This window comes from Phodopus roborovskii, unplaced genomic scaffold (genome assembly GCF_943737965.1).
Source record: "Phodopus roborovskii unplaced genomic scaffold, PHOROB, whole genome shotgun sequence".
Classification (NCBI taxonomy): domain Eukaryota; kingdom Metazoa; phylum Chordata; class Mammalia; order Rodentia; family Cricetidae; genus Phodopus; species Phodopus roborovskii.
This window is the reverse complement of record NW_026126571.1, coordinates 17836174-17863814: the sequence shown is the minus strand read 5'-3', so window position 1 is coordinate 17863814 and position 27641 is coordinate 17836174. Positions and strand designations below refer to the sequence as shown.

General features: G+C 41.5%; 1 protein-coding gene across 1 annotated transcript; it reads left to right on the top strand.

The window, feature by feature from the left end:
• The first annotated feature begins 153 nt into the window (after positions 1 to 153).
• On the top strand, positions 154 to 23453 carry Ppm1k (protein phosphatase, Mg2+/Mn2+ dependent 1K). The gene is made up of 7 exons (XM_051202900.1): positions 154 to 358; positions 7365 to 7882; positions 9544 to 9644; positions 15834 to 15999; positions 16496 to 16640; positions 17668 to 17802; positions 19145 to 23453. The coding sequence occupies exons 2-7, from the start codon at positions 7443 to 7445 to the stop codon at positions 19274 to 19276; spliced, it is 1119 nt and encodes a 372-aa protein (XP_051058857.1). The 5' UTR covers positions 154 to 358; positions 7365 to 7442; the 3' UTR covers positions 19277 to 23453.
• Positions 23454 to 27641: the final 4188 nt, after the last annotated feature.

Sequence of the window (27641 nt, the reverse complement as noted above, 5' to 3'; positions counted from 1 at the left end):
TACCGTCGCTCTGCTGTGCTCAGTTGGCAATCTGAGAGGTCAAATTGCCTGTACAGGAGGCTCGTTCCCATCTAGATCTGTGATTGGCTGAGATTGGGGGAAGGCTCGGAGCCTTACAAAGCATCAACTGGTCGGAGTTGCCGTCAATCATCAAGTGCAGACTCCACCCGGTCTCCATTTGGCCAAGCAGCTGAAAAAAATTTCGAGCATTTCCAGAGAGGAGATTGTGTCTTCTCTAATTGCTCGCTCTAGAGATCGGAATCTACAAGAGAAGTCAGTCTTACTTATCATCCAAGAAAGGCTTCCCTTTCTTTCCATTAGCCATTTAAGAAATTTACAGACACATAGCCATCACGAGGTAAGAGTCTGAAGAGTTCAATTCGCTCATTCCCCTAGGTTGTTGACGAGAATCTATTGGCGGCCCTCGGAATGGAGCGCTAAGGGAGGACTCAGGAAGGCGGAGAAATATGGGATGGGTCACCGCAGCTTCCTCCTTCTGAGGCCCCCACATGCATCTCTCCAGGATATGTGTGCGAGGTGGAGAGCAGCTGTTCACGCCGAGGCCCACAGCTGCTGCACCCCGGCATCCGCTCTTCCGAGGCAGCCGCGGTCGGCCTTGAACTTGACCTCAGGCTGCAAGTGAGCGTCGCGGGAGCGGGGCTAGTAGGATGGGCAGGGTCGTTGTGGGACGGACAGAGAAAGAGGGCAAAATCGAAGCCGCCCTGGATTGCCTGCTGAGAGGTCCCCCAGGTACGCTCCAGCCGGAAAGAGCTACTAAGCGACCGGTTTATCCCACATGAAGACCCGGGGTGTTCGGAGATCTGTTGGGCTGCGCTGGCCCGAGCCCTGCGGTGTCCTCTTTAGGTTAAGACTAGCAAACCAGCTCAGGACCCTGTCCAGCAGGGCTCGTAAGGCGACGGGTATAGAGAAGGATTGCAGAGCCCTAGTGATTTGGTTCTGAGAGCTTGTGTTTTGCTTTGCTAGGAGAATGAGCACAGTATCTTAAGGCCATGTGGCTCGTGGTGCCTTTTTTCCGCAGGCGCTTTCTGTAGATGAGATAATTCACCCAGAGGAAACAAAGATGAGGCTCTGAATAGACACAGCTAGGAAATATCGAGTCTCAAAAGCTCCGCTGGTGTTTTCGTTCTAGGAGTTGGAGGAATAGTAACAGCGAAGCCATTACCCCCACCCCAGGTGCCCCAACTGGGGAGAGCAGATGGGGCCTCTGTGGGACCAGTGGGGGCGGCTGGAGATCTGCAAGGCTGCGCAGAAGGGACGGTGTTGCCCAGCTAGTGTGTGTTGTAGTTTGTAGAAATTGAAAACCAAGTCACCGCTGTATGACAAATGTCATTGAATACGGAAGCTTTGGATAATGAGTTCTTGTTAATAACTGTTTTTCTTCCAATTCAAGCCTCTATTTCCTTGACAGCATCAGCACCCCTTTGACAGAATTGAATAACAAGTACTTTTCATTACTAATCTCTGTTCTCATGTCTAAACAAATGCTCACATACACTAGAAGCTCGCGGAGGGTTTTTCTTTCCTCCTTCCTGTAAACTAATACATTTTCTTCCCTCCTTTACCTAAAAGGTGGTAAAGACATTGAGTGCTGATTTGCTAAAATACATTTCAGAGGTTCTCAGATAATTGTAGTTGTTTATTGGGGTGCAGTGGGTTTTCATTGGTGATGATGGTAAAGAAATTTGGAGTTTAAGAATATTAAAAATCGGGCTGGTGATGTCACTTGGCCTTGGCCGGTGAAGTTGCCTGCTGCCAAGCCTGCTTGCCAAAAGTAGTAGAAGTAAATCTCCCTTTTGAACTGTTCTTGACAGTGATCAGTCGTTGAAATCAAGTTAAGTACCAAAACCTGCTATAGAGATAGCGCCTCCTTTTTTCCCAAAAATAAAATGCAGCAGCTCTGACAGTTAAACTGCTGGGCAAGTACTACATCGGAGAAATATGAAGAGAAATCGGTGCAGTGATCTTGCAGGTGTGTATGTGGGTTTACAAGGCACATGCACTTTTCAATCCTGGTGTTTTTGTTGTTGGGTTAGGGTCTCGGGTAGTCCAAGACTGGTGTTTAACTCCCGATGCTTCTGCCTCCACCCCAGAAAGTTCATAGGGGGGGGAGAACCCCCCACCCCCAGAGCTCCTTTCCTGCCCGAGATTGCTGCTCTGTAGAAGTCGGTTTCTCCAGTGCTGTCTTGAAATGACTCTGAAGATGACACGCCACAGCTTCTTTAACCTCTTTGGCTCAGACTCCTGCTAGATGGAATTACTTACATAGGGATAACTAGATTTCTAGATTTTAGTTCTCTCTTGTTTTCTTTCCAGTCAGGTTGAAGTATCAGGTTGTGGAGGAAGGTAAGGAGAAAGGCTTAGTCACACAAATCATTGTGGAAATGATAGAAAAGGAATATTTTCAGATATTTATTTTCAGTAGATAGAATATATAAGGTATTTTTAACCTAGTGCACGCACAAAATTAAAGATGGAAGTGATTAAATTGTGATACATTGTATGCATTTTTGTTTTGATTGGGGAATAAAAGACTTGAAATAGTTTGGACAAGTCTTTTTTCCCCTTTTATGTACAATTACTAATATATTCAAGATTATTACGTTGTATATCTATGATTCCAAACAAATTATTTATCTTTATTTTCTTAACATAATTTAAAGTTTCTTTATTGTTTGTAGACTATGTCATATGGATTTGTCTATATGATTTGTAATCTTTTACTTTTCTGGGATATTTTTATGTAGTAAAAGCAATAAAGGGTAATTTCACTTTGGAAGAGTAAATTTAAGTGTTTAAATGGTTTACTAACTTTGTTTGGCTTAGAGTTCTAATCCACAGATTTACATAATTCTCTCTGATTAGTAACAACTTGCTAAGTAATTGCTCTTACTTGACAAACTGATAAGCTTATCCCAGCTTGCTCTTGCTTGCTGGTTTGACAGAGATTTCTTAGGTGTGTCAGGCTGTTCTCCACCCTGTTTAAAGACACTAGGTTTAAAGACAACTTAGGTTGTTCTAAGTGTTTGTGGTCTTTCTCACATTCCACTCCCCTCATCTGCTCTTGAGTTCATGGTCATTTCTGCAAGCATTCCAAGATCTCTGGGGCTGATGAGTGTTCTTTCCAAACTTGAAGCGGGGGAATGTCTTTCTTTATGAACAGAGCTTTGTTTAGTTTGGGGTGAGAATGTTTGTTTTTCTCTTGCTGTTGTGTCTTTGTATGGGGACTGGTTAAATTTTTGAATGGAGGGTCTTATACATGCTAAGTCCTGGCTCCACCACTAAACTAGACCTGCCGGTTGTGTGTAGGTTTTAACTGAGAGTTGCTGTGTAGCCTGGGAACACAAGTTGCCTTTGAATAGTTTTCTTGAAGCTCTAAAAGGAATCTGTGTGGTTTAGTTTTGGTGTGTCTGGCAAAGGAGATGGAACCACTTAAATCTGTTTGCCTAGGTAGTGTTGACCTAGTTCCATAGCTGCTCACGCTGAATACTGGCCAGCAAAATGCTCTCCAGCAGGTGTTTCTCTGTAACTGCTTTGCTAACTTTCTGAAGAGAGAGTGTTGATAATACCAGGGAAGGTCAAATTGATGATACATCTTAGTTTATATAGGCTCAAAGGAACTGTCCACTTTTATGCTATCATTCAATAATCTGCCTTGTGGGTATTTGTTCTCTGATGAGAATGCAGTTGTGTTTATCATTTGATATTTTTAAGAGGGTTAGAGAGAAGCTTAAAAGCGGGGAATCCTAGAAGAGCTGTTTTAAAGCTTGAGTCATTTGTCTGCTGTCCTGTAACTTTAAAGTAGGTGCATTCCTGATAAGTAAGTGTGCATGAACTAAAGTCACCTAAGTAAACTCATGTTATCTCTATTTTTTCACACCTGTTGACTTATTTGCTAAAATAATAATTACAGCTTTGCCAATAACATCCATCAGTGATTATTCTATTATGTGCTATATTATGTTTGAAATTCCTCATTGCTGTCACCTATAACTCACATATTTTTATAGAAACCTGTAACTTGGAGAAATATGATATATATATATATAGTTTGTTAAGGGCCAGTGGGATAACTCAGTGGGTAAAGGTGCTTGCTGCCAATACTGGTGTTCCGTCCCTGGAACTTCCATGGCAGAAGGGAAGAGGCAGCTTGGCTTCCATGAATGCACCAAGACAAATGCACACTACACCCATATATATAAATCAACAGATGTGAAAAATAAATCACAGCAAAATAAATTAGTTTAGGTGACTTTAGTTCATGTTGCTCTGGGTCTTGAAGGACCTGGTACTAGTGGGTGCTCTGAGGAGGACGCCCTGGCGGGAGCAGCATAACAACAGGAGACATAGGAAAGGGGAATATATACACTGCAGTACAGGGAGCCAGGAAGTCAGTTTAGGGGCAGGTGAGCTCAGGCCTTCCAAATAATTTGTTCTAGTGGGAAATAATGAGCCCCAGAAGACTTGAATTTTTTTCTGAGCCCAGTGTGGGGTCCAAGATCTGTAAGCATCCTGGGAAATCACTAGTGTGAATCTTCTTTCAAAGGCTGAAGAAGCTGGAATCTGGTGGTCATTGGACCAGGAGTAAAAATACCCGCTTAAGGCGACCTTAGCTTGTCCTCTGGGAGCTTCCCCTTCTTGTTCTTTGTTCCAGGGGGGCCTCCACCTATTTGATGGGGTCACCCATATTTGGATGAGTCTTTTGCTGCTCCATTTGCTGACAGACCACTAACTCATATCTCATGGTCTCTGTAAACATCCTCACAGATATACCAGTTTTCTGTGCATCTCAAAAATTGGTCAAAATATTTTTACTTTTTAAAAAGAATTTAAGGAATATCACAGTGTATTTGGCTCACACACTCTTCCTCCTACCTCCTCTAAAATCTACTCCCCAGTCCCCCTTTTACCTTCATGTCTCCCCCCCCTTGCCCCCAACCCCAGCCAGCCTTGACCACTGTTTCTAATTTGTATCACCCATCTATCTATTCCTGTGTATGGGGGCCTTCCTGAGCATAGTCAATCGACCAGTTGTTACACCTGTAAAGAAAAACTGCCTGTGCTTCTCCCAGAATCCATCAGCTGTCCATAGCGCCTCAGGGGTGAGTTGGGAGAGTGCCCTTGAGCCCTTTCATCCTAGAATGTTGACTGGGTTGGTCTTGTGCAAGCTGCCACAGTGTTGTGAGCTGGAGAGTACAGCAGTGGTATCAAGTTTAGAAGACACTTTCCCCCGCCCCTCCTCCCCAGTGGCTGGCTCTTATACTCTTTCCTCTCCATCTTCTTAGGCGGTCCCTGAGCCTTGCGGGGAGAGGTGTAGTACAGCAGCCCACTTTTGTCTGAGTAGTCCCCGTCCACACACAAAGAACCATGGATGAGGTCTGAGAGTGGCATTAATCTCTGGGCATAGAGATGGGAATTTACAAGGCAGTCTCTGTGAGCAAAAGTGTGGTGGGTGGATTCAGTGATAGGGTCTTACATATAGTTCTAGTGGGCAACCAAGAGCAATCACAGTAGCCTGTGTTGTTTAAAGAGTTTCTGGTATACCCCTGACTGACAGCTGGGGGGAAAGTTTCCATCTTACAAGTGGCAATGGGTTATTTGGCTACCTATAGCTTCAAGAAGGAGCAACATCTCCTGTGTATAGTTTCTCTCTCCCTCACCCCCTGATCCCCAGAAGACACTATACATGTGTATGTATTAGGCGGCTTATATGGCTTTTTCAAACATCCTTAGAGTTGGTTATCCCTCTCCCTAACCCCCCTCCTCCCATCTTGCCTCCCATCAAGATTCTTTTTTTTTTTTTTTTTGGATTGTTTATTTTATTTTATTTATTTATTTTATATAACCAAGTCCATTTAAATGAAAACAAACATTTATAGACAATATTTGGGAATTTGGGCATTGTTCTTTCCAAACTACTTCCTGCTGGTAAGGGGCGCTGTCATGGGGGATTCTAAGAAGATGCAGAAATCCTGGATGTAGTCTGTAAGGCTGCTTTGTCCAGCTGTTTTGAATGTAGGATCGGCTGGTACTCTGTTTCAGGCGGTCTGGCTTAATCAAACCACATTAGTCTGGAAGGAATCCACAGCTTTTCATTTTCTGTGGAAACAAAAATAGGAATCCTTTTCCCCAGTAACTTGTCCTTGAACTTAAATATTGGAGTCAAAGCATTTTTTTTAAAATTTAATTTATTATTTTACATGTCGATCCCAGTTCCCTCTCCCTTCCTCCCTCCCTCCCTCGCTTCCTCCCCCCAGCCCTCCCTCCCTTCTTGCCTCCCTTTTATCCTCTCTGCCCTCTCACATGCACTCTAACCACCCTCCCCTCCCATCCCCCCACCCCAATTCCATATGTAGGGGAATGCCATCCAGTTGGAGTCATGTGGATCTGACAGGTCATGTGTCATCCCTGGTGCACAAAAGAACCTTGCGAACACATCCCCCATGGAGGGATAACTGCCTTAATCTAGAGACAGGAGAGAAGCCCTAGTCCCATCAAGATTCTAAGGGAGTTCGTTCTTATTGCATTCTCTCTTTGACTTTCACCTGCTGAAAAGGATAATGGCCCTTCTCACCCTTAACTAAACTGAATTCCCCAAAATTAGCCTGAAAGTTATTTTTTAAAATTTGTAATGTGGGCTGGAAGATGGCTCAAAGTTTAAGAGTTCCAGAGGTCCTGAGTTTAATTTCCAGCAACCACATGGTGGCTCACAACCATCTATAGTGAGAGCTGATGCCTTCTTCAGGCATACATGCAGATGGCATTTGTGTGATCACAGCTGATTAGAAGTGTACACTGTGGCCTTACTTCATGCCAGCTGAATCAAAATGTTCAGTTTAACAAGGTACCAAAGTAATAGCAGGTTAAATCGGAGATACATGTGTTGTTTGTATGTGCACATTGTCAAATGTTTATAGAATTCAAACACTGTTAAGGGGGTAGGTAAACTTTTGATCCAGCATGCTTAAGAATAGGATGTAGGCAAAACAGCTGGACAAAACAGCCCTACAGACTACAGCCAGGATATCTGAATCTTCTTCGAATCCCCCAAGACAGCGCCCCTCACCAGCAGGAAGTAGTTTGGAAAGAACGACGCCCAAATTCCCAAATATTGTGTATGTTTGTTTTCATTTAATTGGACTGTTATATAAAATTAAATAAAATTTAAAAAAATTAGAAAAAAAAAGAATAGGATGTAGGGTTCCTAACACACACACACACACACACACACACACACACACACACACACACACACACACCCTTTATGGCTTTTGGTTCTGGCATCTGGTAATGTATTAGCAATGCTTTGAATTACTGACTGACTTCGTCTTTATCCCCACCCGTAGGTGCACCAGCTTTCTTCGAGGAATTCTGCTGTGGCTCTATTTGTCTTTCCCTGTGACGGAGGCCTTTGGACTTGCACTATGTTATCAGCAGCCTTAATTACTTTGGTGAGAAGCAGTGGGAACCAGGTGAAGAAGAGAGTGCTGCTAAGCTCTGTCCTTCTGCAGGACAACAGGCAGGTGACTCCTACCTGCTACAGCTCCACGTCTGAGCCCAGGTGTTCTCGATTTGGTCCAGACGGAAGTGGGCAACCAGCTACTTGGGACAATTTTGGGATCTGGGATAACCGCATTGACGAACCAATTCTGCTGCCACCTAGCATCAAGTATGGCAAGCCAATCCCCAAGATTAGCCTGGAGAACGTAGGCTGTGCCTCTCTCATTGGCAAACGGAAAGAAAATGAAGATCGGTTCGGGTTCGCACAGCTGACAGAGGAGGTGCTGTACTTTGCCGTATATGATGGGCATGGCGGACCCGCAGCTGCTGACTTCTGTCACACGCACATGGAAAAATGTGTGATGTATGTATAATGACCATGGTTTCGAAGTTCCTCTAGGCTTTCTGTTGAAATATAATCCCTTAGGCCGAGATCCAGTGTATATGTATATGTATATGATGTGTTGTGTGCCTACATATGTGTATGTATTCATCTGTGTGTGGACGCCAGAGGTTAACATCAGTGTCTTTCCGTATCTCTCCCCACCTTACATTTTGAGATCCTAGAGCTCGCACCGTTTCAGCTAGACTGGCTGGCCCATGAGCCCCTGGGGATCTTTGTAATCCCATGCATGGTCTTTATAATAGGAGCTAGGGATTTGAACACAAGTCTTCATGTTTATACAGCAAACACTTTACCTATAGAGCTATACCTCTGTGGTCCTGAGAAAGTATTTACTTTTGTCAGCCCAGGGAAGTTTGCTTATTGCCTTTGTTACTTTTCTGTGAAGACACCTAGTGACTAAGGCAACCTATAGAAGAAAGGTTATCTGGGGCCAAAACGTTAAAGTCCATGACCATCTTAGTGGAAAGCATGGCAACAGACAGACAGATATACTGCTGGAGCAACAGGTGAGAGATTATATCCTTATCCGCAAACAGCAAGCAGAGAGAGAGAGAGAGAGAGAGAGAGAGAGAGAGAGAGAGAGAGAGAGAGAGAGAGAGAGAGAGAGAGAGACTGGCTAACTGGGAATAGTGTGGGCTTTTGAAACCTCAATGCCCACCCCTTTGACATACCTCCTCCAACAAGGCTGCACCTCCTAATCCTTTCCAACAACAACAACAACAAATAGTTCCATCAACTAGGGACCAAGCATGCAGATACATGAGCCTGTGGGAGCCATTCTTATGCAAACAGCCACACTTACTATGTTTTTGAGAATCACATCATCATCATCGCTAGAATTAAACAAAGGAGACAGTGTGGCAGTTACGGCCATGGACTATTGCTTTACCTTCCGATGTATAGCTGAAGATAGTTTGTCAGTTGATTTCTGCATGTTTTACCTCATTCTACAAACTCAGTGATTTAAGTCAATATAAAGGACCCTATAACCAGTCAGGGTTCCACTACTGAGAATTCTTTAAGAACAGAAACTTGGGGACTGTGGGATGGCTCTAAGGATATGGTGCTGAAGCTTTTTTTGTTGTTCTTGTTTTTTTTTTTTTTTTTTTTTTTTTTTTTGTGTTTTGCATGTGAAACAATGGCCCAACCACTCAACCATATCTTCAGACTTCCTTGTTTGTTTATCTGAGATAGAGTGACCTATCCCAGGCTGGGCTAGAGCTGACTATATAAAAACAAGGATGACCTTGAACTCCTGACCCTCCTGCCCTGGCCTCCTAAGTCTTAGTGTTGCATACAGCACCACTTCCCCAGATTATATTTTCATGCCTTTAAAATGCCTGAGGTTTGATGTGGCTCAGTTAGTCCTAGCTTGTAGGAAACCCTGAGTTACACCTCCAGCACCACAAACGCAGGGCACGATCCTCAGCCTACGCGTGTCATGGTTCATGATTCCTAGTACCTTCCGAAACCACTGATGGTCTCTTAATCCTTGAATCTTCAGCAAGCATCTGAGAGGAAAGCTGTGAGGTCTGTTGTGTAGAGTGATGCTGCAGGTCTGACCATGAAAGGAGCCAACTCTTGCAGAATGATCACAGCTTTCTTTCCTCTCCACCAAGGGATTTGCTGCCTCGGGAGAAAGACTTGGAAACTGTACTGACCTTGGCCTTTCTAGAAATAGATAAAGCCTTTTCCAGTTATGCCCACCTGTCTGCTGATGGTAAGTGATCCTGGGCACGCCTCTGACCCTTGAGGATTGGTGGGGAAAGAGGGAACGATGAAGGCCTTCAGTGGCCGGAGTCTTAATGCATGTTTACTTGTGGGGACTTTTTATAGAAATAATTTTATACGATGAATCCTTGCAAATGCTGCTTAGAATCTGAACTTAACGTCAGTGCCCTACTTTTATGTTCGATAAAGACCTTTCAGAAGGGGACACTCCAAAATGGTTCCATTACTGGATTTTAATTTTACAAAGATTTTTAAAATGTTTCATTCTATTATGTTTTTTAAGGACAAGGGTGTCCACACTAAGAGGTCCTCGTCCCCCTGCAATACTACTAGTGTAAACACTACAAGTTAATCCCATTTGCAAGGTTGACAATTGTTGAGCATGTACTATAGGGAATCAGAGAGGTCGTTCAGTGGGGTAAAAGCATTTGCCATCAAACCTCACCACCTGAGTTCTAGTCCCAAGACCCACACGGGAAAGGAGAGAAGCAATTTACATATGTTAGCTTCTGACATTCACACATGTGCTGTGACCTGTCCTCACACACTTAAACACATGTATGCACATGTAAAATAGATACATATTTTTTAAAAAAGAAGAATATTAGCAATAGGTCCTAAGTATGCTAGAAAATGGCCAATTAGCATCCATTTATATAGTCAGAAAGGAAATATTTGCCTTATGTTTCTCTGTCTTGCAGATTTTCTGTGGTAACTAGTGATGTTTTTGTTTTTGTTAGGTATAAGGAAGGACATGGCAAGTTAATTTTAAAAAATCATGTATTGCATATAAATTTTAAAAGCAAATGTTTCTTGTTTTGACTAAGTGCATCAACATAATTTCAGGAAAATATATCCAATATGTTATAATTAGCTCACCAAAAATATATTTCTAATAAAGTTAACTTCAAAAACTTCTGTAGCAGCCATATATATAATGTATGCCTCCTAACTGACTGGAAACAGCATTGTGTGTGAATGCTTATCTTAGTTCTGTCTTTTCCTTTAATAAGAAAAGTGCACCACAGGAATGCCTTTTCCAGCCGGATAGAGATTCTCTCCATTTTACACACTTGGAGCTCCCACTGAAAGAGAAGAAATGGCTAGTTGAGATTAGGGTCCTGTTCATTTGCATATTTAATAACAAGACGGGGGAAAGATGAGTGTATCAGCCTCCCAACCTCCATCCCTGTTGAACCCAAGGCCTTGGGACACGCTAGGCCAGCAAGCTCTGGCCCACTGAGCTACTCCTCCTCCAGCGCCCCCGCCCCCCAGCTCATTGGGAGAACTTTACCATCACATTCCCCAGGACACTTTGTGGCCCATTCTTTCTCCCTTTGACTAGGGAGTGGTTTTCCCTTGGTAAATTATTTGAAACCATTTGTCTTCTTCCTTTTACAGGACTCCTCCCAAAGTGCCACTTCCCTTTGACAGATGGTGAAGTTTCTGTTTAAGATTTAGCTTTTGTAAATCACATTGTGAAGAGTAAAACACACCGAAGAGGAAGTGAAACACTTTCTCGTGGATTTACGTTTTTTGGGTGGGGACACAGTCTCATTTAGCATCCCTGGTTGGCTTGGAACTGGCTATATAAACCAGACTGGCCTCAAACTTATGGAACATGTTTGAAGTAATCAGTTCGGGGTGTTTTAGCTGTTACTAAGTTGGCTGTGAATCTGGCCATATCAGTATTATGACTCAACTGTATTTATGGCCTATAGTTTGTAGAACACAGTGTTCAAGAACATTAGCATATGGTCAACATTAAAATATATTAATCCTTCATGAGTGCAATCAGGCTTTTTAAAAAATGATATAATCAATGCTGGTGATTAGAACCACCATTATTAGACTAGTGTCAAATGTAAAGACATTTATTTTTAGTAATATAATTCAGGAGGCTTTGAATTTATAGCATTTAACGTTTATGTCTTCATTAGACTCTTTAGATGACTCACACAATCCAATTGTTAAATAAAATATCACTTATTTCTGATAATCAAATTAAGATATATTGCTTAATTTAGTTGCTTTGTCATCCTTTGGGATAATCTCAGATCTTCATGAAGATGTCTCAAAATTGATTCTTCTTTTTACTGAAGAACTGATTAAAAGTGTAAGGGGACAAGACAGGCTGGTGCCTAGAACATGGTTAGAACAATCCTGCTGTGCACTGTTGTACGCAATGTACGTGCATGCGCCCAAGTAGAGCCAGGGCGAGCTAGCAAACATTGTATGGGACCACAGTCACCCTCTCTGCTTCCTGACTTTTCTCATCTCTTAGCGTCTGCCCCAGTTTCACTTCTCGTGAGCCCTTCCTGTGAGATCAGGGAGTGGGAATTATTTTTTAATAGGCTTCATACATTCTACTAAACTAGATCTCCAACCCTTTTAGCATCACCTTCAAAATTTTAAATTCAATTTACATCAGTGTGCTTTTTTTTTTTAACTATTTATTTATTTATAAAAATGGCATGGCCGCTTCAAACAGATGGTAGAAAACACACAGATTGTGATGCTGCATATCCTATAACTACTGGGGCTGTGCAGTGGTTATGCGTTGAAAGCAGCTGTGCTCCTAAGGGATAAAGGATCAGAGTGAGACACATTGCTTCGATTCCACGGGAGGTATTGGTGGGCACTGCTGTGGTGGAGCTTTAAATTCTGTGCTCTTCACATGTGACTCTTTGTAGAGAATTAAACGCCAAGATATCAAGAGCTGTGAAGGCAAATTTGCCTTCTGTGCTGGGATTGAAGCCAGGGCTGTGGACATACTCGGCAGGTACTCTACCATTGAGCTATACTTCTTGCCCTGTACAGTAGTTTTGAATACCCCTCTAATGCCAGAGGTCATCAAATGGAAAATAAATAATAACAGCATTGAAGAGTTGGTCTTATTGTGTTGTTACTACTTTGGTGTGTATGAGTCATACATGTTAAGAACACTCATTTTTAATAAATTTTGCAGCAATATTGGTTGGGTTATATGAATTATTATTTATACAGCTTAATAATCTAATAAGCACTGTGGGTGGTGTTAGATTTTACTCTTTCTGTTGTTGTTCCAAATTGTGATTATCTTTCTCCTGTCCTACCAACATGCAGCACTTAGGAAAGAGAAGCAGCAGAAACACCAGTCTATGGTTACATAAAGTTATGAACATGCATTGTCATTCAAGAGAGCCACACTGGCCTTCACATAAACAACGAATTTAAGTCATCAACTGGCAACAGTTCTTCCCCGTACTAAATTCCTGCATTATATGTGATTTAAAAACAAAAATCTTGTGTCTTTTTTCTGGCATAGGAAGCGCTTTGGGATTGCTTCTCTATGTATATTGAAACCCCAGTCAGCTGGTGTAAACTATAGTTCACATACATCCTTTATGCTCTACTTGTCAAATACATACAGATTATTTTGTTTAGGGGACAGTTCAGTATTGCTATATTGCTATGAGCCAAATTTAAAGTGCATTTTTTTCTGACTCAAAAATATTGAATTTGTTGGGTTCAAGGTTTTGTGTGTGTGTGTGTGTGTGTGTGTGTGTGTGTGTGCTTGTGCATGTGCAGATACATGTCTGTGTCACCACTTGTATGTTTTGGTACAGATGCATATGTGCATAGGTTTTTTTTCCCCTAGAACACTGAGAAATGTTAATCTGATGGGAAAACTAGATCAACAACCAGATACTGTTAACTTGAAGCTACTGAGTTTTGAAATCATTGATTCGGCATCTCCTGGAATATTATGTGATTTGCAAGTGACGTTTTCACCAATAGGAATTCTTCCCCTTGTGTTGCACCTCTTTCTCTGCTCTCCTTTGTGTTGCAGGCTTGTTATGTTTCAGTGTAATTTCTGGGGGAAACTCCTGGAAATTTGCCTCTGTGCGTGTTGTTTGTGGCAGAGAACTGTCCTGCTCAGCGGCTCTAGACCTGAAGCCTGTGGACACTATATGCTGGGCTTCAGTGGAAAGAGAGACCTGCTTAATTTTGTCTCAGGTGATGGAGTCCAGCTGATCCTAGTCTAAACTCCTGGGACATTCCCACTTCTTCCTTGCCTGGTAGTTGAGATGACTTGCAGTAGAAAGTAACCAGTGAGTGTGAAAACTGTCTCAGTTTTCTAGTTTTGCTGTTAGGGCAGACCGTGAGTACTTTTATCTCTGTGCTAACTGTTAAATGGAAATAAGTGCTGATACACTATTTACATTCTTAGATGCATAGCCAACCAGAATCAATGGTTAGTTTTGAAACTTTCCCCATATATCCTGAGATTTTGAAACTGTGCAGGTGAATTGATAAAAGCCCAAGCTCTTTTAAATTCAGAGCTGAAAGAGCGGGGAACTACAGCCCAAACTGAAACTGTATTTATAAAATGTTAGTTCTTTTGCCATCTTCACTTAAAGATCCCGTTATAAAAAGCTATTGCTGACAGCTAAAGTGAACAGTTCCGAATTCTCTGGACTGATAGCATCTAATAAATGCCTATCTCCTCTTTCCTACCTTTTAAAATCATTTGAGAATAATATAGTTGGTTGAACTGTGAAGGTTCCATTGTTGTGTCGCATTTTGACTAATATCAAGTTGAAAGTTAGAACGCCTGTAAGATAATCACCACTAGTCTTTATGTTGACACATTGAAGTCATGCGCTGACATACATCCTAACATTGCTGTGATATGATAACATTGCTTTAACCTAATGGTTCCAGAATCAACTGTAGACTCTGTTTCTCAATAGAGTAAAAGCTTAGCATGACTACAAAAGGTTGAGTAGACTTTATCCATGCTTTTCCATTTTACTTTCCTGAATAAATCAGGCATTTTAATATAATGACTGGAAAATATATTCATCTCTTTCCAAATTGAATTATTGGTGAAGTTTTTTCTTTAAAAAAAAAAGTTTTGTAAAGACTTGACTGTCAATTACAGTTTTCTGAATCAACTTATAGAGTAAAAGTCATCTTTGGATGGTCTGGAGGCTTTTTACAAAAATTGTTACACAGAGCAACAGTCAAGCGATTGGATGTGGAATTCTTACTACAACATTAAAAAACAAAATCCAGCTGAAATTTTGTCAATGCTTTAAAGAATTAACAGTGTTACTGGAGAGAATTCCTTCTTTACTTATCAATTTCTTCCATTTTGCTATACTGTTCTTTGGTTCATATTCTCATAGTATTCCCATTTTTCACAAGGCTCAATGCACCTTAAAGATTTTTAATAAGGGGTAAACAACATGGAACAAATGTTGTTATGTTAGAATAAAGCAAAGACACACAATGTACTTGGCTTGGTTAGAAAAAGAGTGGCAACCTCAAACCTAGTAACGTTCTTTCCTTGATGGCAGGGCAGATGCACAGTCTGGCATATTCTGGCCCAGGCAGGGCTGCAGGAGGTGCAGCTGGCTATGCTGGTCAGCTTTTAGCTACAGATTCTGTAGTCGGATCCCTTTAGAGCTAATAATGTTAACAATGCCATGCTTATGAGGAAACTGGAATGAATTTCATTCTTTATCATGCAGATCTGTAATGGGGGGGCAATAACTTTTCTTCAATAGAGCAAAGAAAGACCCAAACCAGATAAGGGTATAGTTTTTAATTGTGTGTGTGTGTGTGTATGTGTGTGTGTGTTTATAAATTGGCATGGTTGTGGAGGGTAATAATGTACACTGTAGTACTCAAAGAGCAAATGGTCCCTGCTTGGCATTTCTCTCCTTACCTACTAATTGGTACTACTTTGACTGGATAGGAGTAAGGGATGGAAGAACGCAATCCAAATCTCATGATTTTAGAAGGGCAGCTCACCTAGTGGGCCCATGAGATCTGCCATCCTGTCGTAGCAACCAGATTAGTGACATTTTCCTGTTTTGTTTGGATACCTGCTGTGCACACAAAAGCGTCATCGTGAGTTTCAGTCAGCCCTGCTTTATGAACACAGTGCACCTGGAGACACTGATGCTTTGCTCACCAATTTAGTTTACCAAACTTTGTGTTTGCATGGAGCCTTGTTACTGTATTGAATAATAATTGTCGCTCTGCATGGTCTTACTTACATGGTTCGTTTGCATAGCTCTTGTTAAGTTAGAATGGTACATGCCAGCCTTCTGTCTTATTCTTAATAAAAATTCCATAGCCAAACACTTCTATCGCTAACTGATACTCTATTTTATAATATTTGTAGCCAGCCTCCTGACTTCTGGGACTACTGCGACTGTAGCCTTGTTGAGAGACGGTATTGAACTGGTTGTAGCCAGTGTGGGAGACAGCCGGGCTCTTTTGTGTAGAAAAGGAAAACCCATGAAGCTAACCACTGACCATACCCCAGAAAGGAAGGATGAGAAGGAAAGGTACTGTCACTGTGACCCACCGTTTGATGGGGTGAGAGGTGTTGCCATAGAGATGTAGTGTGGCATTTCCCTCCTTGTGCTGGTGTAAAGTAGCAGGGCCTCTTTGCAAGCAGCACTGCACACAATACTACCTCACCCCAGATACTCTTGTTTTGGTGGGTTTGGGTTTGTTGAGACTGGATCTCGCTGTGCAACCCAGTCTGGCATTGCATCTGTGTTCTCCTTCCACAGCCTCCCAAGTACTGGGGTTACCAGGGTGTGTACACCACGTGGTCTAACTTTTTCATTTTATCTTATTTATCTAAGGACTTAAAAGTTTTGGCATTTACAATGGGCTTCTCAGCCTTCTCAAGTCCCTGGATTATGGGTGTGTGCTGACATACCAGGCTACAAATTTCAATTTGTAAAAAGGGTATTTAAACCAGTGCCTTAATTTCCTACATCACTGTCATTGCCATCATTGTTATTATTAATTTTACTTTTTTTTCTTAACTAGGATCAAGAAATGTGGTGGGTTTGTAGCTTGGAATAGTTTGGGGCAGCCCCATGTCAACGGCAGACTTGCAATGACAAGGAGTATTGGAGATTTGGATCTTAAAGCCAGTGGTGTAATAGCAGAACCTGAGACAACAAGGATTAAGGTAAGAAGGGGTCAGAAACACTAAGTCATACACAGAGAGTGAGAGACTCACCTCCAGCTGCTGGCTGTCCTGGAAGATGTACCTGAAGGAAAGATGTTTTTAAAGGGGAACTGATGGGTGAAGAATAAACTTAAGCAAGATGCTAGCTTCCTGCCTGGGGAGGGTGAAGTCTTTGGCTTTTGTTTCCCCCTGGTAGAGGGGCTCTGTGGCCCATCCTTTCCCAAAGCCTGCCATTCATTTCTCAGCTTGGGAGTCATTCTCGGCTTGCCCTCTCCAGCAGCTCAACAGTCAGCCATTTCTATTTGAATAGCATAGCGAGCGCCTCTTTTACTCTGAACTGACCCCAGCATGGTACATGTGCTGCTGCTTGCTTCTCTAGAGCTCTTGAGTAGGCACTGGCATAATGTGGGCTTCCACAAACAGTAGGGCATGAATGCTCAGAATTCAAGGAAGGATATGTCCTGAAAAGGATATCTCACTCCAGGAGGTGGTGGCATACACCTTTAATGGAGGCAGAAGCAGAGGCAGATGAATCCTTGTGAATTTGAGGCCAGCCTGGTCTACAGAGATAGTTCCAGCACAGTCAGGGCTACACAGAGGACCCCTGTCTCAAATAAGAAAATCATTAATTTTAAAACAACTACTTATATAAGATTTGCTGTGCAGCAGCCTCTGTTCAAAGCAGATACAACTATCTTCACTTTAAAAGGAAGTAAGCTGAAATAATAACATGAGCTAACGCGTATAGGGGCTCACACTATCGAGTGATAAAAAGTACTCACCTAGCCAAATACTAGAAGCAGCATTTAAATCCAGACTCTCAGCATTTGGCTGTCTGGCCTCTCTCTTGGTATTGCTGGGTAAAAGTTTGGCAAATCCTGGCTGGTATGGATTCTCAGCTACATTGTTTTCAGTTTGCCCATGAACTCTGAACCAGATGATCACTCTGCAAAATAGGATTTCCACATTATTGAGCCGTTCAAAGGCCCAGTCAAGTGTGTGATCACATGTTTGCCTATGATTGCAGCTCTACCATGGGGATGACAGTTTCCTAGTCCTCACCACAGACGGGATTAACTTCATGGTGAACAGTCAAGAGATCTGTGACTTTGTCAACCAGTGCCATGATCCTAATGAAGCAGCCCATGCTGTGACTGAACAGGTGACTTAGCAGAGACTCTGGTGGGAAATTCCAGGACACAAGAGGACGAAGGGCGGCAGGGGGTAGAGTGCTTTAGTTTGAGTGTTGTGGTGAATTTGAACACGGGCCTCTTGAATGCTGGTTGAGCTCTCTCCTACTGAGTGAGGCACAAATGGTTGATGAAAATAGAGATTTTACTATTCCTCTTTACATCTTCTTGTTAGTGGAATTAACATCTAGAATTGTGTTTTAATAACTCATATTTTTGGGGATGGAGAGATGGCCAGAGGTTAAGAGCACTGCCTGCTCTCCCAGAGGAAGAGTTCAATTCCCAGCACTCACATGGTGGCTCATAACTATCTATAATGAGATTTGGTGTCCTATTCTGGTATGTAGGCATGCATGCAGGCAGAACACTGTATTCATAATAAATGAATCTTTAAAAATAATATTTCTTGTTTGTTTTTCCTCTTTCCCTACTATTCTATCACCATTTTTAATGGCTATTTTAACAACTATATATTAAGTATAACGGCACATTTGAAACATATTTGATACATGTTAAAACAAGATTTTCTCTTACAATTTGTTTGTAAACCTTTTTACATTCCTTGAAACTATCCATACCAGACAGATACCTTTTAGCCTCTGGCTGAGATCTTCTGACCTGTTTGTTGCTAACTGCCACCCTAAGCTCTTCTGGAGAGAATTGATTCTAGCACTCAGCTATTTGAACTGGTTCCTGGAAGTTATTTACAGTCATGCTGCAGGCAATCTAGTTTATGGCCACTTATGATTTCAGAAGGAATACTACAAATGTTTTGTCATAACTTTGTTCATACCCATTTCTGGGATTTTAAATTTTAAGTTATTACTCAAAGGGGCAGATTTCTAGCAGTGTTTTCAGATGAGCATGTTATAGTTTGTTCTTTTTTTTTTTTTTTTTTTTTTCTTTTTTTCTCATCCCTCTTCAACGCTCTTTAATTTCTTGGGCTAAATTCCTACAAGCAGTTTTGTTGGTAAGAATTAGCAGGTATTAAGGCTTCTCCATGACTGGCGCCATGCTAAGGGTTTCAGGCGTGTCTTTTTTGAGCTGCTCAGTTGGTGTGTCTCAGTTCACAGGTGTTTCTATTGCCAAGGTTGCTACTGTGGAGGACAGGAATTAGCCGGGTCATGTCATTCATGTGCACTTAATAACCATATGGGACACAGATACATGGTTGAGACAGTCACAAACCTTGTTAGATAACTGAGTTTTTGAATTGTTTAGAACTGGTTAGCTTTCCAGAGAAAGGATGCTGTCTGTCTGCGCAGAAACCGATGACTCCGGCACTTTGCTTTTCTCTCCTCACGGCCCCTGCAGGCAATACAATATGGCACAGAAGACAACAGCACTGCAGTCGTGGTACCCTTTGGTGCCTGGGGGAAATACAAGAACTCTGAAATAAACTTCTCATTCAGCAGAAGCTTTGCCTCCAGCGGGCGATGGGCCTGATCTCCAACCTGGACTCGGTGTTCCTAAGCGGCGGTGTGTCAGTGAGCATATCAAGAAACTGGTAATACCCAAAAGGCCTCCAGTACCCATGTGTCCTTGCGACCTCATAGGTCCCAAGACGTCACAAGCTTAACGGCCCTGTACACAGTAGTGTTTTTTATAAATCTTCATCATTATGTTCAACTGCACATGCTCAGTGCAAGCACCATGACAGAGCCACTGTGAGACTGAGTTGAGGGGGAGAGGAAGTCGTTTCAGTACACTCGATGAGTTACAAATCTATGCCTTTTGTTTTGTGATGCTAGAGATTGAATCCAGAGCTTTCTAGTTTTCAAGATTATCAGGCAGATCTGGTTTCTGTTTTTAATGATTTTGTTCTTTTTTTTTTTTTTTTTCAGTTGGACAGGTTTTCTGAATTTTGATTGCTCATCGATGTGTTATCTGCTGGTGTTTCTTTTTTCTTTCTCTTCATTTTAAACAGTTCTCACTGGCTGGTCTTGAACTTCTGGATTCAAACCATCTTCCTACTCCAGTTTCCTGAATACCTGGGACTATAGGATGCTCCAGCTTATAAATGTTTATTTTGTTTGTTTTCATTTTTAATTTTTTTAGAGCAAAACAAGCAGAGATTTATTATAGAAAAGTTCTCACACGCACAAGTGTTAGTTTTTCATAAATGTACCAAGGAGCGAAAAACAAAACTAATAACAGATAACTTCCCTGTTATTGTGTCTTATACTCTGGACCACATAGTAGTAAATTTAGCCCTTCAAAAGAAACTTCTTCAGACAAAAGATATGGCTAAAGTGTATACATATTTGTAAATAGTTCTCTTGTGTATTTTTAATGATTTTTAGCCCTTTCCTATTTTCTATAATCAAATGTGCTATATAGCTCCAACTGCCCCTTAATCTCTCTGGGAGAATGTGTAGACTCTGATCAAAATATGTACAGTGACACACAGACAGTGTTTGGTTTGTTGAAAGAGTGTGTTCGTTTGTTGTTGTGTGTTTTGTGTATGGGATGGTTACATCACCTTTTATGCACACAGTAAGCAAGTTGGGTAAAGATAATATTACAGTGACTCACACTTTTATAGACATAGCTTGAGGTTTATGTCTCCATTTTCCTCATTTCTGAGATTCAAAAAGAGATATTCAAACTTGTCAGCTTGCTATGTAAATTAGGAATGTAAAACTACACTCCTTTTTTATCTGCATATAAATTTGCTGTTAAACTGTGCATCCCTAAATGTGTGTTTGGAATTAATATATAGTTTATTTTCACAAACCATATAAATTTGGTGTATGTGTGATGAGGATATAAATATTTTGATGTAATATAAAATTAAAGGGAACAGATTTGTGGAGCCTTTATCAGTTAGCTTTAAATTATTGATATATTTATCCCAAAGGACACTCAACATATTGAGTGATTTTCTGTAGCAAAGAATCAGTGGTTGTTAGTAGATAACCACTATGAATTAAATATATATATGGGGCCAGATGTAATGCCCCATGCCTGTAATTTAAGGAGTTGGGAGGAGGAGGCAAGAGAATCATGATGGTGACTTTGAGTTCAGCCCAGGCTACATAGCGAGTTCCAGGGAAGCCTCAGCCACAAAAAATCAGCAACAAATAGCTATAAGAGACATTTTATTATGTGTAATTTATGTGGATAACCAAAGAACAGAAGCAACCACATTGTGTGGTGACTTGAATATAAAACTATGGGCTATGAAAAGTTTAGGGAATATTGAGAATGACTTGGAATTTTGAGGCAGAAACAGGAGAAAAATAATGAAATATATATGCCTACAAATCTGGTGTGTTTTCTTCCTTTAACATTGGTTTTAAATATATAGTAGAAAGCAGATGTCCCAAAATAAATTTTTTCATCTTGTTGTTTTGGGAAATGGAAGAAGGAATATTTTGACTTTACCTGCCTATACTAGTTAGAACAGGCTCAAAAAGAATTTAAGGTCTTTTCATGGATGTCAGTTGAGAGGAAGAAACCATTTCTCAGGCGTGTTAGCTTACATGTGCAGTTCCAACATGCAGCAGGCTGTGGCAGAGGAATCTGGAATTTGCTATGAGCTGCATAGCAAGACCTTATCTCAGGAGACAACCAAAATCCCCAGGAAAGAATATAGTCCGTGTTCACTGTCTGAAATGAAGACACACAGGAAGGCCAGGGGAGCTGCGAGGCTTTTTTGTTGAATCAGTTGTTGGAACAGAATTATGAAAACAACTTTTGAGAGCACGGAGAACTTGTAAAATAATGTGCACAGCAAAATTCTCAAGCATAAAACTGACATTCTGGTGTGTAGGTTTCATTTCTGTTCTGAATTCTTTGCATTCCTGTCCCCTGCGCATGCCTTTTTTGTTTTGTTCTTTCTTTTTCTTTCTTCCTTCCTTCCTTCCTTCCTTCCTTCCTTCCTTCCTTCCTTCCTTCCTTTCTTCCTTCCTTCCTTCCTTCCTTCCTTCCTTCCTTCCTTTCTTTCTTTCTTGTTTTCTTCCTTCCTTCCTCCCTCCCTCCCTCCCTCCGTCCCTCTCTCTCTCTCTCTCTCTCTCTCTCTCTCTCTCTCTCTCTCTTTCTTTCTTTCTTTCTCCCTTGAAACCAGGGTTGAGAGTGAACTCATGGAGTTTGGAGCCCTGAGGGTCAATGATAGATTGGAGTGAATTCCAGATTTGACAAGCAGGAATCTGTAAATGATGGCCTTGTGTGCATTGGAAAGACTTGTCTCAACCTCCTGAGTGCTCAGATTGTAGGCATCCCATGCCTGGTTTTACCTGGAAGAAATGTAAAACTCTAATCCAGTCTTCCTTGAGAAAGCAAAGTGCTGGTCTCATTGGGGCTGGGCTGTGTCCTTTCCTGCAGGCTTTTCTTGATCAAAAGCGAATAAAACTACAAGCCAAGAATATGAAAAAAGAACATACTATAATCCTAAGTGATAAGCATACACACATGCCTCTGTTACTGACAATGGTGCAGTAGTGGCAAGAAAGGGACTGTTCTTCATACTTTTTAGTGTGACTTTAGCTGCGAGTTTGCTATGTGGGTGTAGGCTTGGGATAAATGATGTAATACAGGAAGTGTATCGGTTATATTTATGTATGCCTTTCATTTACATGCAGTATGTCAAAAAGTCATTCTTGTGTTGCCACCAGTAATTTAGTGAAATGTTCTTAAAGTATTGCGATATTTTACAATTATAAACTCATAAATATTTTACCAGTTCAGTAGTAAACGTAGCTTACTCTAGCAGCTGTTCATTTGTTAGAATTCCTTGTGTCGTTCGACTGCTTCAAATCCAAGCATTTTTCCCCCTCTAGGGTCAAAAATCCCTTAGGGCTCTTTTGCTTCTTTGTATTATATGATATGAACTTTCCGATATTACAACATTCTTAAAGTTTTACTTTGGAGAGATAGTAGCATATAATCTAAAATATGGAAATTATTTGAAATGGAAGTATTTAAAATTTGATTATTAGTTAATATTCTAAGAATGGATATGGAATTAATCCCATGCTAACATAATAGTAGGAAAATGCTTCCACGTGGGACCTGGGAGTTCAAGTTTAGAATTAACAACTGTAGCCAAGTGTTTGCTTTCTTTTACTGCCAGGGTTCACTACATGCCTGTGTCTCTAAAACACAATGTCCTGAGATTTGGGCTATTACATCACATTGAGTTTCCTAGGTTTCATTCTGAGAATGACTTAAGCAAGAATAACAAGTTGGATTTTACAAGATGAATGAAGCAAATATGAATGGTGACATGCCTGCTGTGATTGGCAGCTGGAGTAAGACCCTTTGGTTCTGTGGCAGCTCCCATTGGTTGTGGGATGGTTGAAATGGTCCATGGTGTCACAGAATTCTGGGCTGTGAGAACTTAGATGCGTGACGCCACCAAGAACAACCTACCTGACATTGGATTCTAGTGCAGAAGGCAGCACAGTGAGGTGACCTAAATTAATTGAATTTCTACTGAGGTTCTCTTGTGGATATTTGTTTTGCATTTTTGCAGAAGTTCTACTTGGTACAGTCCCTTTGTGGTGAATTTGACTATTGTTTTAAATGTATGTGCTAGAGTAACTGAACAAACTGAAGTCAGCTGGCTCATTGGTGAAAACATCCTAATAAAATGCACATATTAAACTCCTCCTAAACTCCAGTTCCACTTATTTGGCATCCAGATTGCTCGTTGTTTATTGTGTCAGTGACCTAAATGGTATAAAGGAGTTGGGGTCAATAAAGACTTGAGGATTTTCTTAGTAGATGCCTTAGTTTTCATTGCTGCAAAGAGGCACTATGACTATGGCAACTCTTATAAAGAAAACATTTAATTGGGGCTAGCTTACAGTTCCACAGGTTCAGTCCATTATCATCATGAAGGGGAGCATGGCAGTGTATAGGCAGGCATGGTGCTGGAGCAGAGAGCACTAACTCTGGCAGGCAACAGGAAATCAACTGGCTGTCACACGGAGGAAGCTTGAACAAAGGAGACCTCAAAGCCCACCCCCACAGTGCCACACTTCCTCCAATAAGGCCACACCTCCTAATAGTGCCACTCCTTTGGGAGGCCATTTTCTTTCAAACAATCACAGTAGGCAAAATTTAGTTATTTGCCAATTAATGTCAAGAAACTGTAGGCAAAAAAATATTATTTTCTTTTGGTTTTTATCCTGAGGATTGAAGCTGGTGTTTTCACAAAGTCCAGGCAAGCACCCTGCCACTAAGGCCACTAAGGCATTTGCTGTTTTGCACTGCTTTTATTTTGAAGCCTTGAGAGAGTGATCTTCCTGCCTGGGCCTTCTGGGTGCAGGGATTTGGGTCTGTGTCACCAGACTCAGCAAGATATACTCTTACCTGTCCTGTCATTACTTTTATTTCCATATCATTTTATTTTTATTTCCATCTTCCAGAGTATTTTGTGCTAACTTAGAGAAAGGGTCATGATGGTTTCCACAGTTGCTTAAAGACTGTGTGATATATTTCATGGCACAATTTTTATAACATAGAAATTGAAAACATTCGTTCATCTGTTACACTGAGTTCAACATTATGTAATTATCACAGAAGTTTTTACATTTCCTTTTTGAGTAAGATGCAGGTGTTAGCATTCCACAGACACAAGAACCTCTCTAGGCTATGTTCCTTGGAAGTGATGTGGGGAGCCTATGGTGAGCATTTCGTTTTTGCTTAGCAGCATTGTAATCAGTATTTGTCAAAGAGCAATTTTTTCCTTTGTTTCCTTTTTGAATTGATTGGGGTCAGGGGTTTTCAGTCCAAGCCTTGAACTTGGGATGTAGCTGAGAATAATTTTTCCATTTCTGATCTCTCTGCCTCCACTTTTCCCAGGACATGTGGTAGACATGTCACCACACCCAGGTTTTACAAGGACTTGGGATAGAACTCAGGGCTTCATATACACTAGCCAAGCACTGAGCTACATCCCCAGCCCTTCCATGGGAAATTCTACTTTAATTTACTCTAGGCAGAAACAACTATGAATTCGTTGTGTTTTATTTTGCTTTACTCTCTCTCTCTCTCTCTCTCTCTCTCTCTCTCTCTCTCTGTGTGTGTGTGTGTGTGTGTGTGTGTAACTCAAGGTGGACGCAAATTTGTTATATAGCAGAAGTTGGCCTTGAGCGTTCTTCTGGCCTCCCTGCCTCTACCTCCAAAGTACTGGGTTTATGGAATGTACCACAGGATTGGATTAAATACTTAAGTCCTGTTTTAGTGTTTCCTCACACAATGATTGCACATTTGTAAGATACGAATGCATTCAGAACTCCCACTTAACTGCAATGAAAATTAAAGGGACAGTGTTACATGCACGAGACCTCTTTGTGTCATGGTCTTTACACATCTTCTGTCACATCACAAGAAGAAGCTTTTCTCGTTTTAAAACTATATATGTGTTTTGGTTGAGAGCCTAGCCTTTAATGGCTGAGCCAGCTTGTTGTAGCCTACTCAGCATGGTGGGATGCCATGCTCAGCTTTAACTCCTGGCTTGGCCTTGCTCCAACTTAATGTGCCAGACTTTGTTGACTCCCCATGGGAGCCCTAACCTGTTGGGAGGAATGGGCTGGGGTGGGGGGAGGCATGGGGGAAGGGCAATTTTGGTTGGAAAGTAAATGAAATTTTAAAAACCATAAATATATGATTATTTTAAGAGTATGGGCATTGTGCTTGCATGCATGTCTATGTACTACATGTATGCCTGGTGTCCACAGAAGCCAGAAGAGGGTGTTGGATCCTCTGGAACTGGAGTTAGAGCAGTTGTCAAGTTGTGAGTCACCATGTGGGTGCTGGGAATTAAAGTCAGGTTCTCTGGATAAAGCAGCCAGTGCTCTTAATCACTGGTCCATATTCCAGTCTTTACTATGTATGTCTTTTTAATAATCTTTGGGGATATATATATATATATATATATATATATATATATATATATATATAGTCCTCTATGCCTCCCCTTAACTTCTCCCAACTTCATGTCCTCTTTTTTTTTTTTTTAATAACCCACCAAGGCAAATTTGTGCTGTCCATATATTCATGGGTGTGGAGAATCCACTGTAACATTGTTGGCCTAACAGGAGCCACACTCCCTGTGGTGGTTTGAGAGAAAATGGCCCAAAGGGAGGGACGCTATTATTGTTGAAGTAGGTATGGCGCTGTTGGAGGAAGTGTGTCACTGTGGAGTTGGGTTTTGAGGTCTCATATACGCTAAAGATACCACCCAGTGTTTCAGTTCACTTCCTGTTGCCTTTGGATCAAGCTGTAAGGGCTCTCATCTCCAGTACTATCTCTGCCTGTGTGCTGCCTTGCTTCCTACCATGATGGTAATAGACTAAGCCTATGAACTACAAGTGAGCCATCCCAATTAAATGTTTTCCTTTATGAATGTTGTCATAATTGTGGTGCCCCTTCACAGCAATAGAAACCCCAAGACACTCCTTTAAAGAAAAATTGACTCCCCTTTTCCTAGAAGCCATTAGCTATCAACAGCCCCTTAGCCAGAGATGTGACTCATGAGCCCCTCCATGTTCCACATTAGAATGTTAACTGGCTTGGTCTTGTGCAGATAGCCATGGCTGCCATGAGTTCCTGGGTGTGGTCATCCTGTCAAGTCCTAAGATGGTTTTTCTCTGGTCTTCTCTGACCTTGTCTTTCCACCCAGTCTTCCAAGACAGTCTCTCAGCCTTGGGCGAGGGTGGGATATTGATGTCCCATTCAGGGATGAACATTTCAGACACTTATTCTCTGCATTTTGGACAGTTGCTTCTTTTAACCATTGTCCACTGCAGGAGGAACCTTATCTGATGAGATCTGTCAGCATCACTGAGTGAAGGAATATGAATTTAGAGAGCAATGGACACTGTGTCCATTTAGCAAAATAATAGGAAGTTCACTCTGGGCCCATGAGCTCTACAGCCATGGGTTCTTGGTCAGATTTACAGTAACAGGCATTCATTTTTCTCCTGTGCAGTGTACAGAAAGGCAACAGTGGTCACCTGGATTGCTGAAGCAAGAAAGAGCTAGCCAGGACTCCTTCAAGGACCAGGACACCATGCCGTATCATAAGAGACTGATAGCAGAACCAAGCCTGGCTACATAATATTATTGTTTCTCTCACTTACAGCTTAGGGAATACAGTCCATCATTGCCTTGAACGTAGGATGGAAAGACAAGTGGTCACATTGCATCCACAATTAGAAGACAAAGTGCTTTGCCCAACAGAGGGCTTCCCAACTCTGGGTAGGTCTTCTGTCTTCATTTAACCTGTCCAGACAAACCTAAACATAACCAGAGCTGTGTTCCTCCATGGTGAATCTAAAGCCAATGAGGTTGTCAATGAAGGTTAACCATTGCAAAAATAGTGTCTGCCAATTTAGGAGAAGGTCTACCTGTAGTGTGGGCAGCCCTGGCATGGGGCTCTGCACTGAACAAAAAGAACAAACTGGAAAGAGTGGTGATATTCTGTTTATGATCTAACAGATAAAGTTCACCCAAAAATCAGAATTCAAAGCTACCACAGCCATAGAGGCCAGGCAGTGGTGGTACACACCTCTAATCCCCAGCACTTTCGAGACAGAGGCTGATGGATCTCTGTTGTTTCAAGGACACTCTGAGCTTCACTAAATTGATCCAGTCTAAAAGAAAAACTGTTAGGTTTTTCTGCTGGTCTGGTCCCAGCACTGCAAGAGACCCCAATAACACACTGAGACTCTGTATTTGATACAATGCTGTTGGCCAGTTACTTGTTTCTTATCGTCTAGCTCTGCCTTAAGTATTAACCCATTTCTATTAATCTAAGTATTTCCACGTGGTCTCATCTTACTGGAGAATGGGGGTCTGG